Genomic DNA, 17,216 nt, shown 5'->3' with positions numbered 1-17,216 from the left:
CTGTCCTTGAAAACAGGTTCCTGGTGGCTTGGTAGAATGGGATGGGGACTGTACTCCATGGCTTTAAGAGGTATCAAGCGAAGCATGACTTCTGGTTTGGGAAGTGAGACCAGGGCAAAAGTATACGTTGGATGTCTCTGTACTGATGCTTTTCTTCTGAGGGATGGAATGTTAGCCTACAACATTACTTTCTCTGTAGAAAAAGGAAGAAGAGGAACTTGCCCGAAATATCGCCATCCAGCAAGAGCTGGAGAAAGAAAAGCAGAGAGTTGCCCAGCAGAAGCAGAAGCAGCTAGAGCAGGAACAGTTCCATGCCTTCGAGGAGATGATCCAGAAGCAGGAGCTGGAAAAAGAACGGCTGAAAATTGTTCAAGAGTTCGGGAAGGTAGACCCTGGCCCGTGTGGGCCTCTGCTCCCTGATCTGGAAAAGCCTTGTGTAGATGTGGCCCCCAGCTCACCGTTCTCGCCCACGCAGACCTCAGACTGTAATACAACCTTGAGGCCAGCTAAGCCACCCGTGGTGGACAGGTCCCTGAAACCTGGAGCATTAAGTGTCATAGAAAATGGTGAGTCCCCTTTCTGATGCCTTCTTCCATCTCTCCTACCTCCATGGTCCCACTTTCTTGAGTCTGTCAACAGAACATTGTGTGATAATTACTGTCTTTTTCTGTGGTTCATTCATAAAAACCAGTGTCCCATCTTCAAATGCATGTAAGGAGGAAGGACGACTGGGCTCTGAAGGCTGGCCTTTTCTTTTCTTTTCCTTTCTTTTTTATTCATCAAGTAAAATAGTAAGTTTATTTAAGAATTTTCACTTACAGATAAGTTGGTTAATAGCTTGGTCATACTGTTTTTTTCCCTTTTATTGATAATTTTATGTATTTACATTTCAAATGTTATCTCCTTTCCAGGTTTCCCCTCCAGAATCCCCCATCCTATCCCTACTCCCCCTGTTTTTATGAGGATGCTCCCTCTCCCACCCACCCACTCCCACCTCCCTGCCCCAGCATTCCCCTACACTGGGGCATCGAGCCTTCACAGGACCAAGGGCCTCTCCTCCTATTGATGCCAAACAATGCTATCCTCTGCTGCATATGCAGCTGGAGCCATGGGTCCCTCCATGTGTACCCCTTGGTTGGTGGTTTAGTCCCTGGGAGCTCTGAGGTTTCTGGTTGGTTGATATTGTTGTTCTTCCTATGGGGTTGCAAACCCCTTCAGCTCCTTCAGTCCTTTCTTTAACTCCTCCATTGGGGACCCCACGCTCAGTCTAATGGTTGGCTATGAGCCTCTACCTCTGTATTTGTCAGGCACTGGTAGAGTCTCTTGGGATAGCTATAATAGACTTCTGCCAGCAAACACTTTTTGGCATCTGCAATAGTGTCTGGGTTTGGTAACTGTATATGGGATGGATCCTCAGGTGGGGCAGTCTCTGGATGGCCTTTCCTTCAGTCTCTGCTCCACACTTTGTCCCCGTATTTCTTTTAGACAGGAGCCATTCTGGGTTAAAAGTTGGAGATGAGTGGGCGGTCCCATCCCCTAACTAGGGTCCTTGCCTAACCTCTGGATATGATCTCTACAGGTTCTCCCTCCTCTTTGTTGGGCATTTCAGCTAATCTCAGCCCTGTTGGGTCCTGGGAGCCTCTTGCTTTCCTGGCATCTGGGACTTGCTGGTGGCTACCCCCAGTTCTCCATCCCTCATTGCTATACACCTCTGTTCAATTTCCTGACCCTCTGTATATCTCCTCCATCTCCTCCCATACCTGATCCTGCCCCACTTTTCCCCTCCCTCCTCCCCCTCCTCTCTTCCTCCCAAGTCCCTCCCACCCTCTACCTCCTATGAGTACTTTGTTCCCCCTCTAAGAATGACTGAAGCATCCGCATTTTGATCTTCCTTCTTCTTGAGTTTCATATTATGGTTTGTGAATTGTATCTTGGGTATTCCGAGCTTCTGGGCTAATATCCACTTATCAGTGAGTGCATTCCATGTGTGCTCTTTTGTGACTGGGTTACCTCAGTCAGGATGATATTTTCTAATTCTATCCATTTGCCTAAGAATTTCATGAAGTCATTGTTTTTGTACCATATTTTCTGTATCCATTCCTTTGTTGAAGGACATCTGGGTTCTTTCCAGCTTCTGGCTATTATAAATAAGACTGCTATGAACATAGTGGATCATGTGTCCTTATTACATGATGGAGCATCTTTTGAGTATATATTCAGGAGTGGTATAGCTGGGTCCTCAGGTAGTACTATGACAAATTTTCTGAGGAGCCACCAGACTGATTTCCAGAGTGGTTGTACCAGCTTGGAATCCCACCAGCAATGGAAGAGTGTCCCTCTTTCTTCACATCCTCGCCAGCATCTGCTGTTACCTGAGTTTTTGAAGACTCAGAAATAAACCCACACACCTATGAACCCACACACCTATGGTTACTTGATCTTTGACAAAGGAGCTAAAACCATCCAGTGGAAAAAAGACAGCCTTTTCAACAACTGGTGCTAGTTCAACTGGCGGTAAGCATGTAGAAGAATGCAAATCAATCCACTCCTATCTCCTTGTACAAAGCTCAAGTCTGAGTGAATCAAGGACCTCCACATAAAACCAGATACATTGAATCTAATAGAAGAGAAAGTGGGGAGAGCCTCGAATAACATGGGCACAGGGGAAAATTTCCTGAAGAGAACACCAATGGCTTAAGCTTTAAGATCAAGAATCGACAAATGGGACCTCATAAAATTGCAAAGCTTCTGTAAGGCAAAAGACACTGTCAATAGGACAAAATGGCAACCAACAGATTGGGAAAAGATCTTTACCAACCCTTTATCTGATAGATGTCTAATATCCAATATACACAAGGAACTCAAGAAGTTAGACTCCAGAGAACCAAATAACCCTATTAAAAAATGGGGTAAATAGCTAAACAGAGAATTCTCAACTGAGGAATACCGAATGGCTGAGAAGCCCCTAAAGAAATGTTCAACATCCTTAGTCATCAGGGAAATGCAAATCAAAACGACCCTGAGATTCCACCTCACACTGGTCAGAATGGGGAACACTTTCTAATGTCTTACCCACTGCTCCGTTAGCTTCTATTAGACTTGGCTTCTGCCTTCCATTTGCTTGTTTGAAGCTTCTCCAGCTCCTCTCTGTTCAGTCAGATTGATCAACCCCACAGAACTCCCAGAGATCGTCCTGGCCTCAGTACTATTAAACTATTTCCCTAACAGTGCCACCATTCGCCAGGAACTAGATTCTAGCTTCCTGCCCGAAAGGCCTTGTCTTTCTCATTATGTGTTTCCTGTGGGCTGACATGCCTTCTGATAGTGGACTGGGAGGTCACTGGGTCGATTGTTTGTGCCAGGCCTTAATCTGTCATCCACAGATGCAGTTGTCAGGCTGCTGTTGCTTGGTCTGCAGTTTGTGTTGCCCCCTCCCCTAGCTTTCTGAGTCTCACACAGCTTCTCTGTGGAATTCATGAATGGCTCTTGATATCGTGGACCGGTCTTACAGGCTGCTTTGGTAATGCCTACTTAGGGGACAAGCTGTATCTTGTGGGGCAATTTGGCTTCCTTCTATGGGTGTTCCTCAGCACTGCAGGAGGTCAGAGAACAACCCTGAGTGTTAGTCCTCGGCTTCTACCTTGTTTGTAACAGGCTCTCTCCCTGCGCTACCTATGTTCTATGTGGCTTCTGAGGACTTGAGCTCAGATCCTCACACTTGTGCAGCAGTCTCTGTACCCAGGGAGCCATCATCCCCTCAATCCCCGGGTTTTGGGTTTGTTTTTTCCTGACTCTCACAGTATAGCCTGAACTTGAGATTCCTCTGGCACAAGATTTCAAGAGCTGAGATAACAACTGTCTGCTGTTATGCTTCACTCTTCAAAAACATTTTTGAAAGATAGTAGATGAGCCTTATCTTACCTTGAATGGTTTAAACCGTCTCTTCTTAAGGGATCAGAATCGTAAGACACAAATGCAGAGATCCATCTAGATCTGATGTAGATGAGGCAGACAGCCTTCTCCAGCTGCGAGTGTGTGCACTCACACAAGAGTAAGATAACACTATTCCAAAGGGAGAAATAAGCAGGAGAGGGATGGCTGGTCCCTACGAGCTTTGCTGGGCTCAGTCCTCCTGCTGCAGCCAACGCTGGAGTCTCAGGCTGTCAGCTCTGGTTGCTGCTCGGGGATCCCTGGCCCTGTGGCCTCAACACTTTTCCCCTCTTGCCCATTTCAGTTCCTACCATTGAAGGCCTGCGCCACATCGTGGTGCCCCGCAATCTGTGCTCGGAGTTTCTCCAGCTTGCCAGTGCCAATACCGCCAAAGGCGTTGAAACCTGTGGAGTCCTCTGCGGAAAACTGGTAAGGATGTGTAACTTCCCTGGCCTGAGGCTGCTTCCTCTGTGGCCCCTCCTGTGACTGGGTATCTGGAGTCTGACTCTGTACCAATCCCTCCACAGAGGGTGCATGGCATGGTCCCAGGGGAAGGGGGAGGCAGATCGCTGAAGTTTACAAGGCCAGACAGGCAGCCTACCTGACAAGTCTTGGGCTGATAAGAGGCCTCATCACAAAAACACATTAATTAAATGGGAAGAACAACACACACCAAGTTTTCTCTGACCTACACGTGCACGAGTGTACACGTAAATTGTAATATTTACTAGTCAGGGATGGTACCTCATGCCTGTAATCCTACACCTTGGGAATCTGAGACAGACGACTTTTCCACAAGCTTGAGGTCAGCTACATAGTGAATTCTGGCCAGTATTGGCTATATAATATAACTTTGTCTTAAGAAAAGAAGGGAGCGTGGGACGGAGGCTTAATTCTAAATGGAGGAGGACTCAGCTCCCTTTGTGGCCTGTGACTATAAATCATCTAAGGTCATACACATCCACACAGTGTACAGTCCTTCACAGAGAAGGGAGAGAGAGACCCTGGGATAGAGAGTGCTGAGCAGTGTGTCCACTAGGAAGATGTAGGACCAGGAGGAAGGCAAGCCCACTGAAGGGAAGGCTTGACCCCATTCCTTGATGCTTCAGAAAAATAGGGACTTAGAACAAATCACAGTGGGACCCTGAGTGACAAGGCCCGAGCAAAGAAACTCTTTAGACATGTGCACGAGACACTCTGGGGAGTGTCCCAATATCCCTGAGAAGACCTGTTTGGCTGTTACAAGAAAGACCCCAGGGCTATGTCATTGGCCCAGCCTGTGCTAAGAGGGAGATCTGGGGCTTGCCTCAGCATCTATGGCTTTATGGAGTACCCAGGCAAAGTATATGAACTGTCAGCGTTGCAAAGCACTGGAGTAAGGGACTGAGGAATGAGAGCCATGCCCAGGGTACAGCGGCTCCACTCCCCGCCCACACTACGAGTGAGTGGGGTTGAGAGCCCCCCCTCCCAGAACTCTAACATGTGGTCTTCTCCTTTGCAGATGAGAAATGAATTCACAATCACGCATGTTCTCATCCCCAGACAAAATGGTGGGCCTGATTATTGTCACACGGAGAATGAAGAAGAAATTTTCTTTATGCAGGATGATCTTGGACTCCTCACCCTTGGCTGGATCCATGTAAGCAAATGTGACTGGGGCCCCTCTTCTCCATTAGAGCACACTGCCTATACCATTGTCTGAACAGGGAAAAACCTCTCCCAATCATTTGTCTCCACACAAATAACCAGTGTTCTAGTATCAACTCAGAGTACCACCGATTAGGTACTCACTGGTTTGTCCAATTCAAGAGTGTGAAATAGCAGATAGGAGACTTGCCCTGTTACACCTGAGGAGAAGTAGAAGATCACCCAGAAAATGAGTATCTTTTGACACAAGGCTGCGTGCCCTATGCTCTTCAGCAGATGACCAGAGCACACTTCGGGTTTCAGAGGAAGAGGGGTCACACCCAAGGTGACTTAGGATGACTTGTAATGAGGCGCCAAGGGAGAGCTTCGTGGGGGAGGGGTCAGCAACTAGACAGGCACCCCATGCTCCTGCAGCAGTGAGCAGTTCTTTTAGCTGGGATTTGTGGTTTTCATCAGAAAGCGATGCAGGGTCAAAGCAAGAGCGCTAACTGGAGGCTTCTGTTGCAAGCTGGTCCTGGCAGCCTTGAAGGTGGAGAGAGTTGACAGCGAGAAAAGTAATTCACTGGCAGCTGGGGAGACGGGCTGCTAAGGGAGCAAAACGTGCAGTGTGTGGTGGAAGGAAGAGGATGTGTGGAACTAGGGAATGTGTAAAACACGAGAGCCGCAAAGCAGGGACAGTGAAGGGGGAAATCCAGGATGCTCACCTGCGTTGGGCTCCAGCCTGCAAAAGACTCAGAGTACGTGCTAGAGCTGGGAGCTTACCTCCAGTATTAATCCAGTGAGAGCTGCTGTGGCAAAGGTGGGGCAGAGACTTTAGGCCTCATAGTCATGGGAAGCTGCAGTCCTCGAGCTCAGCAGGGTGAGATAGGATTATGAGTTGTGGCCAACCTGGGCTACACAGCAAGACAAAACAAAGGAAAGAAAACAGAGGAAGTCCTGGCATGAATCATAGGGATGGCAGAGGCTGCCATCTTGAAGCTCGGCTCTAAGGGAGGGGAAGAGATGAAGTGCACTTGGCAGAGCTGGCTGGGCAGACGGATTACCTGTTCAGTGTGGAATGGCTTGGTCATGTTTTGTTTTGACTTGGCTTTGATGATCCAAAAGCTTTGAAAGTGTACATGGACTAATGGTGTAGTACACTGAATCATTAAGCCAACATCTAGATGAACACAATACCCAAATAAGGAAACAGGACCCTGCAGGAGCCTGCTCTGCCCCTCCTGCTTTCTGTCTCCTACAATGAGCCCCTCTTGCTCCCACTGCCCCTTCCTCCCTCCCTTTAGAGTTCACCTCCTAAGTATGACTCCCTGCCTTCTGTACATCAGCTCTGCTTGGGTTTCACCTTCTCGAAATGCAGTTATAAGAGATGTAATTTTTTACATGCAGCTACCTGTACATTTTTACACCTGGCAAGCAGTATGGAAGGAGAGAAAAGGCAGGCAGGGCAAGATAATGTGGCTTAGGACAGCACCACATGAGAAGGGCACAGGGGGCTCATGTTTGTATAAGGAGAACACACAGAGCCCTCTGAGTCAGGGCTGCAGACTCTGAGACTGTTGAACTGATCTTGGAAGGAGTCATAGAACCTCTTCTCAGGCAGCCTTCACCTCAGTGAGGTTGGGGGAGGCTCTGCTGCAGGGCAGTAAAGAGGCAGAGGGGCTTAGGAGAACAAGGGGCCGGAGAGACAGCTTAGTGGTTAAGAGCTCTTGTTGCTCTCCTAGAGGATCTGAGTTCGGTTTCTAAAACAACCTCCCATAACTCCTGCACCAACCTATCCGACGTCCACTTCTGGCCTACCTGAGACACCTGCACACGTGTGGCATGTATTCACACAGGCGTGTGCTAACAGAAACATAAGTAAGACAACTTTGATTTGAATAAACCTTTTTTAAAAAGAGAAAAGAAACTAAAGGAGAGGCTAGCTCCAAAACAGTTACTGTTTAGACTCAAAGGTAGATATGGTTTAGACTTCAGGAAGGACTAAGCATGGAGGAGTAGAGGGATCCAGTTCTCCATGAGGGCCCAGCTAGGAGCACGTGGAGGAAGTTTGACTTGGTTTTATCTCTGACATTTCTGCACCATTTCTTCATAATTAGAGATTTAAAACAACAAAAGAGGACTGGCCAGCTGGTTCAGTATGTAGAAGTGTCTGCTTCCAAGCCTGTTGCTTGTGGCCCACCTGGAGGGAGAAGAAAACTGACTTTCACAAGTTGTTCTCTGACCTGTACATGCACCCAAGACACCAACAAGCAAACATGCATGCATACATGCATACATACACATGCACACACATACACACATATGTATACATTCATACAATGCACACTCATATACATATACATGTAATTTTTTTAATGAAAAAAGTAGGCTATATGTCTTCTCCAATCTTTAAATTTCAAGAAAGAGTTCTTTCTCTTCTTCAGTGCACTATTTCCTGACAGCAGTGACCCTGGCCTCAGACATCTCAATCCTCGCCGTCTTCCTCTTGTTTCTCAGAGCTTTTAAAAGCAGATTTTTATGCCATGTTTTCAAGGTATAAAGTTGACAAAAGTTATACAAACCTACATATGATATATAACATGTTTTGGGACATGCAGACATTGTGCCTGCTGAGTTGACTATGCATGCCCTTTGTATGAAAAGAATGCATAAGCATCTGCTTATGCGGGGCCTGGCAGCACAGGACTCAGGAGGCTGGGGTAGGAGGTGAGTTTGAGACCAGCCAGGGTTACATAGTGAGTTCTAGGGAAGCCTGGACTACAGAGTTAGTTCTTGTTTCCAAATAAATAAAATTCATCTCAGTCATTTGTGGTCCCACGTTCTGCCTTGCTTCTGGGGTGTTTGAATACAGCTCCAGCAAGTGAAACACAGAGGCACTAGGCTACAATTGTAGCCTGAGATGAGGGCCCCAGCCCAAGTAAAAAAAAAAAAGAAAGGAGACAGGCTGAGGCCAAAACTAGGGTTTCCAAACTCCTAGACACCCGGACACTGCTAGGAACTGAGGAGTCAGGAAAGGGGGCCAAAGGCCAGCGATGAGTCTGGGACTGGGGGAGGGAGGACCTGGCTTAACTCAGGGGTGAGTGTCTAGAGCCCGTGCAGAGGGGCCTTCTGCGGGAGACTTAGGCAGCAAGGTTCTGTATGACAAAGGCTTCCCCCCACAGCGATTCTTGATGAGTGACAGTCCTTACTTTTCAAAACTGTTTATTGGTATCGAAAAAAAATGGATGCATACGGCTTACTCGGGGTGGACCATAGATTAAATACCTTTTGCAGGAAGGAATGTCTGGGAAGGGAAGCTTATTGGCTAAACCCTCAGGGCCAACCACCTACCTTATTGGCATGGAGAACTATTGTGTTCTGTGCTATGTGACCAGTTGTCACAATCTTCATGTGTGTTGTGGTCACATGCTCCAGGACAGAAACCAGGTATGGAGTAGAAGAAATGCCTACCATTCTCCGATACAAGAATTGCTAGGGTTTCTGAATCCACTCAACTTTCCCAGCTTTTGTCTGGTGACACAGTTCCACTTGCCCCACAGTTGGTTTCCAGTACACAGTACACAGTACACAGTCCTGTACTCTGATTGCTGCATTACGAATCTCTTGATCTTTGAAGGATCTTTAGAGTCCCCGCACACTGGTGTTAGACTCCTGCTTCAAGTGCTGGGAAGAAACTCACTATGAGGGTCAAGTGTATTCCTCCTGGCTGCAAATAGCTCTCTACTTGAGGAAGGGGTCAGGCCAGTTGTTGGGAGCTCCTGTCTGCCTCAGTGGGCCAGCGTGGTAGCTGGATCACTGGAAATTCTCTGATCTGTTTAATCTTTCAGACTCATCCAACCCAAACGGCCTTTCTGTCCAGTGTGGATCTGCACACTCACTGCTCCTACCAAATGATGTTACCAGAGTCTATAGCAATTGTCTGCTCCCCAAAGTTCCAGGAGTGAGTACTGAAGAGGTGGTTCTGGGTCTTATAAGCAAAAATTTTCTTATTATTGAAAGCAACTGTTGTGTGTGTGTGTGCTTGTGTGTGCATGCGCGCGTGTGTGCGTGTGCTTGTGTGTGCCCATGGGTGAGTGTAGGAGGGTGCCTGTACATATATATGTGGAGGCCAGAGGTTGACTTGAGATATATTTCTCTTGCTTTTCTACCTTATTGTTTTTGGCACAGGGTCTCTTGCTGAACCTGGAGATCACCACTCTCTGCTTCCCTAACTTGAGGCTTTTAAATGTCTACCATCATGTCAGGCTAATTCCATAGATCCTGGAGATACCATCTTGGGTTCTCATGTTTGTACATCAAGGATTTCACCAACTGAGCCATCTTCCAGGCCCCAAGACCATTTTAAAAATAAAATTCATGGGCGGTGGTGGCACACGCCTTTAATCCCAGCACTTGAGAGACAGAGGCAGGCGGATTTCTGAGTTCGAGGCCAGCCTGGTCTACAGAGTGAGTTCCAGGACAGCCAGGGCTACACGGAGAAACCCTGTCTCGAAAAAAAAAACAAAATAAATAAATAAATAAAATTCATAAGCTGTCTTAATTGTCTGCACTAAAAGGCTTCTTTCAGCTCCATGTTCTGGTAAACATGACTTACTCTTTTAAAAAATATGTTAATAATGTTGATTTTCTAAGAAAAACCTTCAAGAGATTTAAACTGTTTAAAGTTACAGGATCTCAAGAGCCTAAGGTTAAAGGTTAAAATCCCCATATGACACACGCTCTCCCAGTGCTGCTGCTTCTCATCCCAGATGTCCTGTTACTCTGAATTCTCCAGCAGAGCTAATACGGAGGCAGTGATGAGCTAGCCTTTTTTATTTTTCATTTTTTCAAGTTTCACTTTTGTGCACTTAATGTTATACCACAAGGTTTGGTGGCTCTGTGCTTGCCACTCCCTTCCTCAGACTGAAGAATCTTAATTGACCTAATTTAACTAATTGTTCGTTGGTCCTTTCTGTGTTCCTGCTTAAATCTGTTGTTGATTTACTCAAAGGAATTTTTCACTTTAGTTTTGATTTTCAACTAGAGAATTCCTCTTTGGAGACTTGAGAGATGGCTCAGCAGTTTACAGCACTTATTGCTTTTGTGGAAGACCTGGGTTCAATTCTCGGAACCTACATAGCAGCTCTTGCTTTTCTGTCATTCCAGTTCCAAGGCTTCTGACCCCGTCTTCTGGCCCCACTGGGTCTGAGGCATGTAAGCAAAACACTCATAGAATAGAGTAAATAAGTCTCTAAGAAGAAGAATTCCTGTTTGAGTCTTCTTTATAATCACCAGATAAATCATTCTTTAACTATGACCCAGTCTCCAGAGAAGAGAACTATAAGCCAGTAGACTGTGAAAGCTGTCTCAAAATTACCTCAGCCAGCTGAATCAGTATGCTTGCCTGGACTGTGTGTGTGTGAGTAATAGAAAGGAGGGGGCTTAGGTAGAGTTTCACTGCTGTGAAGAGACACCATGACCACAGCAACGTTAATTGGGGCTGGCTTACAGGTTCAGAGGTTCAGTCCATTATCACCATGGTGAGACATGGCAGGAATGCAGGCAGACATAGTGCTGGAGTAGGAGATAAGAGTTCTACATCTTGATCTCAGGCAGCAGAAGGAGACTGTGTACCACACTAGGCATAGCTTGAGTATATAAGACCTCAAAGCCTGCCTCCATGATGACACACTTCTTTAACAAGGCCACACCTACTCCAACACAGCCACATTTCCTAATAGTGCTACTCTATGTGGCCAAACATTCAAACACATGAATCTATAGGGTCCATTCCTATACAAACTTCCACAGAGAGGGAAACAGGCAAGATGGGTGTTAGGATTGAGGGGATGGACTCCTTTTTTGACTCCTTTGCCTGCCCTTTCTTATTTCAGAACTGGATTCTTTAAGCTAACTGACTATGGTCTTCAAGAGATTTCAACCTGCCGGCAGAAAGGCTTTCACCCCCATGGCAGAGACCCACCGCTGTTCTGTGTATGTATCTATGTAGAAGCCAGCAAGCACATGAAGTGCATGAGATGCATGGTCCTTTCTAACCCACAAGTGTTCAGCCCTGTCACTCGCCTTCCCAGCATTCCATAATGGGCATGGATGCAGGAAGCAGTGGGCATTGGAAGTAGGCTTGGCTCGCAGCTCTGTCACCCGGTGACTTCATGTTTGTGAGGCTGCTGACCCTTCCTGGGTCTTTCATCTGATCTGTGGGATAATAAGAATACTTACTTTACAAGGTGATCGTGGAGAGGATGAAATAAGTGGGATGCTGGTGTTACCCAGTGAGTGACAGAACACATGCTCAGCAAGCCTGCAGCCCTGGGTTCAATCCCCAGCATCACTGGAAAAGGAAGTGATAGCAGAAAGTACCTGATGCAGTGTCTGCTTATCAAGTGTTACTTTGTTCTCCATCAGTTACTAAGTTGCAGGCAGCAGTCTGAGTGCAAAGGGAAACGCCACCTCAGAGAGGTGAATTAAGCATATTTCATTCTAGAAGTTTGCCTAGAAAGTGGGGTTCTCCCCCTACTCAGGAAGCGGTTTCTTCTCCTGGGCTGTGTCTGTGATAGCGGGTTTAGCTGATCAGATGTCAAGGGTCAGATGAGCCTCGGAACAAGGAGATTCTGACACTTTCCTCCACACCACACCATTTCTTTTGGGTCCAGAGAAAAGCAAACAACATAGAGAAAGGAACCAGAGCCATGCCCCATAAAATATGAAAGGTCTGGGGATAGGGGGGAGTGAGACCCATGGGAGATTAAGATCATGGGATCTGAGGGCTGATTTTGTATGCTAGAACAGTTATTATATATAATATATATATATATACTCACACACACACTCATGTATGTATGTATGTGTAGCCTTTCATCTGGGGAGGGTGTGATTCAGACCATGAGTAAAACTTGATAGGAATAATGATTCCGAGACCCATTACTGTAATTGTCACTGACATCATGGTCTGGCTTCCAGACCAGGAGCCACTGACCTTGAGACAGCATTTTATTTACTTATTAATTAGTTTACAGAACATCACAAGAGTACTGTATCTACATCACTCCCACCCCTGCCTTCCCCTCACCCCCAAGCTCTCCAATGCCCCCTCTTCTCCATCCCAAATTAATGATTTATTAATTATTGTTACACACGCACACACACACACACACACACACACACACACACACACACGTATATACAGCTACTGAGTCTATTTAGCTTTGTTCCCACATCCACGTGTCCTGGGCTGATCACTTGGGATTGGACAATGGATGTATTCAAGAGCTCATCCCTGGAGAGAACTCATTCTCCCTCTCTCAGCAGACAATGCCTTCCTGTAGCCTTTCATCTGGGGAGGGTGTGAAATTTCTCCCCTCCATGTTGGCATGTCAGACTGATGCTGTCAGTATATGTGTCTGGCTCATACAACCGTATTGTTGATATTTCATGGATGCATTTTCCCTGTGACGTCTAAGGCTCACGTGTAACAGCAGGCAGCTGGCCCCTCCTCTGAGATTGTCCCTGAGCCTTGGGTTTCCTGGGGGCACTGTAGTGATATCATTTGTTTTCTGCGTTTTGATCAGCAGTAGCTCTCTGTTACAGTCTCCATCTACTGCAAAAGGAAGCTTTGTGGATGAAGGGTGAGAGATAGACCCACTGTGGGTAAAAGGATGTTTAGAACAGTCAGAAACTATATTGGTTTAGGAACACGGCTGTAGTGGGTTCTTCTCTCAGGTCTGTGACCTCTCCAACCATGACTAGGCTTACAAGTACAAACACTTTCCCACCCAGAAGGCCTTGAGTTCCATTAGGCAACTGTTAGTCACCCCCTAGATTAAAATGCCTCTGTTACACCAGTGTGGATATCTCGCCTGTCTGGTCACTGCTGTGGCTCGTAGTCTTTATAACTGGGTAGGACATGCTCCTCTTCCTTAGCAGCTTGCACAGTACCTCTCAGTACTATAAGAGCCAGTCCTTAGCAAAGAGGCTTTCCAGGTCAGTTCCAGCTCACATCCTCCAAGTACCATGTCATAAAGGAGTGTGGTAGCTTCAGCAATACCAAGATCTGGAAGGTGACCAAGGCCAATAACAATAGCTCAAATTGGTTTAGGAGACTTATAGTCTCCAACCAACAGCTCAGAAGTTTTCCATGCCTAGAAGTGGGGTTTCGTTAGATAGTAAATGGCTCTTGGGGGAAGCACCATCTCCCCATGTGGCGTGTGTGTGTGTGTATGTGTGTGTGTGTGTGTGTGTGCATATTCACATATATGCATGTGTGTATACATATATATGTGTGTGTATATGTGTGTGTGTATATATATATATGTATGTGTGTATCCACACATTTATACTCCCTGTATACATATACCCTGTATACATATATATGTATATAATTGTGTATGTTATAACTATGTAACTATATAACTATGTGTATGCACATACATGTATTACACATATATATATTGTGGAAACAGGATCTCAGTATTAACCTGGCTAGCTTAGTACTCACTATGTAGACCAGATACCCTTAAACTCACAGAAACCCACCTGCCTCCTGACTCCTGACTCCTGACTCCTGAGTACTGGAATTAAGCATGTATGCTACCTCAGCTAGCATATTTTACTGATATTTAAAGTAAACTTATAAAATGGCCTGCTTCCCTATGTTTTCAAGCACCCTTAGTAGTATTTATCTCATCTTCCCTCTCTCCCTGTATTAGCCTACCTTCTCGTCCCCAGCCAAGTCCCCCCATTACTCTCTAAAACCCCTCTGTAGCACTTGACTCCTCCTGCTCCCCTCTCTAGAACTCCTGCTTCACCTTCCTTCCATGGCTCCTCTCTACTCTCCTGGCTTCTCTGATCTGTCAGGGTACATACTCAAATGTAAAGATTCAGAGCTAAAACTGACAAATAGAATTTTTGGCATTTGTCTTTCTGGACCTGGGTTACCTCGAGTGGGCATTTTAAATGAGAGGTTTAGAGATGTAGCTGAGCTGGTGGAGGGCTTCCTTCACAAGTTCCAGACCTGGCTCCCGTGCCCAGTACTAATGAATGGAGTATAGTAGTACATACGTGTAATACCAACACTCAGAAGCAGCACCAGAAAGATCGAGGACAGCCTGGGCTACCTAGGGAATTTGAAGCCAGCCATATGACCTAGGCTCAAATAAATATTTTTTAAATGACTCTCAAGGATTTTCCACTACTTCATTGCTTCTCCTTTTTCTCTGTTTCAGGACTGCAGCCATGTCACTGTCAAGGACAGAATCGTGACGATCACAGACCTTCGATAAATCTCAATCATGAACTAGAGAAATGGCTCACTGGGTTAAAGCACTTGCCCCCAAGCCCAACAACCCAAGTTCAATTTCTGGGAACCACGTGTTAGAGTGTACTGGGAACACATAGGAGTGTATTGACTTCCCCCCAAGTTGTCCTCTAACCTCCACACACACAAATTAATTTAAAAAATGAATAAATATAATTTACAAAAAGAGTCCTACCCTCCTCTTAAGCTGCGCATCCTGTTTAGTTTACTAGTCCCCGTGGAGTTAAGTAAGCTTTTAAGACAGGATAGTCTCACTGGGAGGAGACTGTTGATTTTTTTTTTAATTTGAAATCATTTTATTTTTTAAGACAAATGTGAAAATGAGCAAATCACACCAAGCAACTAACTCAAAAATTAGGATGCAAGAGAAAACACCTCTCTAGATCCAACCACTGGCCTTCTTCTGTCCCTCTTGAAATTCACCTACAACTTGTTCATCTCTGCCTTTGGACTAAATAGGGACATCTGTGCAAAACCATGAAAGCCATTTTGAAGGAGTTGGCTTTTTATTGTTTGTGGCATTACTAAAAGAGCTTATCATTCTGGTGGGATGTGCATGAGGCACTCACAGCCCCCATACATTGATTTTGTTTAAAAGTATATTATTTAAAAGGTGAGGGTGTTCTTTTTCTCCTGTAATAAAACAGCTCACTTGTGTTGTGCTCTAGAGTGATTTGTCAGAGTATCAATCACATAAACACTTAAGTCTGATTGTGGGCAAATGGGATGGTGTGTGCCTCTCTGAACTGTGTTCCACTTCACTTATAATTAGTCAGTGTGCCTGCCTGCCTGCTCCCTCCTCCACAAGCAGGAAGTCATCTCTCATTTTGCTGTTGTCTCAGAGTGGGTCTTACCACTGTCTCCTTAAGCCCAACAGCCTTCAGCCCAGGCACTGAAGCATTTCAGAATTCCTGGTTACATCCAAGTCAATGGTGTAGTTGCCTAGCCACCTACCCTGCTAAGTCCACTGTGCTGGCGGGTTCTTGAGAAATGTTTATGATGGGGTGGGCGGCTTGTTTTCACAATAGGTGGCAAACTAAAGGTAGCTTAGAAATCTGTGGCACTAACATGAGCAAAGAGTGAATATGTTAGAATTATGTTTTTTTGAAGATTTTTATGTATATGAGTACACACTATAGCTGTACAGATGGTTGTGAGCCTTCATGTGGTTGTTGGGAATTGAATTTTAGGACCTCTGCTCCCTCCGGTCAGCCCTGCTCACTCTCGCCTGGCCTAAGGATTTATTTATTGTTATACATAAGTACACTGTAGCTGTCTTCAGACACACCAGAAGAGGGCGTCAGATCTCATTACGGGTGGTTGTGAGCCACCATGTGGTTGCTGGGATCCGAACTCAGGACCTTTGGAAGAGCAGTCAGTGCACTTACCTGCTGGGCCAACTCGCCAGCCCAAATTATGTTTTTTTTTTTTTAACATGCATACATAAATGTGTGCTTATGTGTTGTGTGTGCATACAAGTGCCTGCAAAGCCAAAAGGTATTTGGTTTCTCTAGAACTGGAGTTACAGGCAGTTGTGAGGTGTCATGAAGGATGCTAGGAACAGAACCCAGGTCCTGTACAGAAGCAGAAAGTGCTCTTAATTGCTAAGCCATCTCTCTAGCCTCCCAAATTGATACTCCGTCATACTAACAATGCTGCCTTCCTAAAATATATGTGGACATGTGCATTCAGAAAAGGATGAATTCATATCAAAGGGTAGGATTATAAGATTGTATTCCCCCTCTGTTTTAAATTTTTCCCAACTAGAGGGAACATATACTGCATTATAACTAGACAAAAAGGACAGTACTTCTTATCCAGAAACCAAAACTCCACTGCCCCCTCGATGTGGGAACCCAGCCAAGACCTGCTTCCTGGACAGGCTCAGTGAGGGGGCCTTGGTAATGCTCTCGGGCAAAGCAGCAGACACATGTCATATATGGAAACCTTCCATGGGGCTGACCTCACTGCTGGAACTTGTTCAACATAAACCTTGCCTTTCAAGAGCGAGCAGAAATCTTTGGACAAAGCCTAGTGGATGGAGAACTGAGAACGGCCTAAGAAGTGAATTGCTGTTGTTATGCCTGAAGTCCTGACCACAGTTCTGGACCCTTTGGATTGCTCAGTTCCCTGTGAAAAACTGCTTTTTCCAAAGTCACCCTCCTCTAGAGAAGAGCTGCTGCAATGGCCTTCCGTTGTTTCTGCCTTCTGAGCTTGGAAAAACACGGGTGTTGCTTAAGGCAAACACCACAAGGGTTACTGGTGGGTGGTAGAAGTGGAACCATCTCCTACACAAAAGGAAGCGAAGCCATTCTTAGATCCTCCT

General features: G+C 45.8%; 1 protein-coding gene across 6 annotated transcripts in view; it reads left to right on the top strand.

The window, feature by feature from the left end:
• Positions 1 to 15,559, top strand: part of Stambp (STAM binding protein) — a 28,563-nt gene extending 13,004 nt beyond the window's left edge. For 5 of the 6 annotated variants that reach the window (XM_031382317.1, XM_031382316.1, XM_031382315.1 and 2 more), the window contains 6 exons: positions 200 to 566; positions 4,235 to 4,359; positions 5,432 to 5,569; positions 9,405 to 9,517; positions 11,451 to 11,550; positions 14,799 to 15,559. In XM_031382317.1, the coding sequence (XP_031238177.1) occupies positions 200 to 566; positions 4,235 to 4,359; positions 5,432 to 5,569; positions 9,405 to 9,517; positions 11,451 to 11,550; positions 14,799 to 14,855 (900 nt within the window). In that variant the 3' untranslated portion in view covers positions 14,856 to 15,559. Of the gene's footprint in view, positions 1 to 199; positions 567 to 4,234; positions 4,360 to 5,431; positions 5,570 to 9,404; positions 9,518 to 9,744; positions 9,977 to 11,450; positions 11,551 to 14,798 lie in introns of those variants that run through there. The other variant, XM_031382319.1, reaches the window with a different exon arrangement.
• The last annotated feature ends 1,657 nt before the right edge of the window (positions 15,560 to 17,216 follow it).

This window comes from Mastomys coucha, unplaced genomic scaffold (assembly GCF_008632895.1).
Source record: "Mastomys coucha isolate ucsf_1 unplaced genomic scaffold, UCSF_Mcou_1 pScaffold20, whole genome shotgun sequence".
Lineage (NCBI taxonomy): Eukaryota > Metazoa > Chordata > Mammalia > Rodentia > Muridae > Mastomys > Mastomys coucha.
Note: the sequence above shows the minus strand (reverse complement) of the source record. Positions and strands in the feature narration are given on the sequence as shown.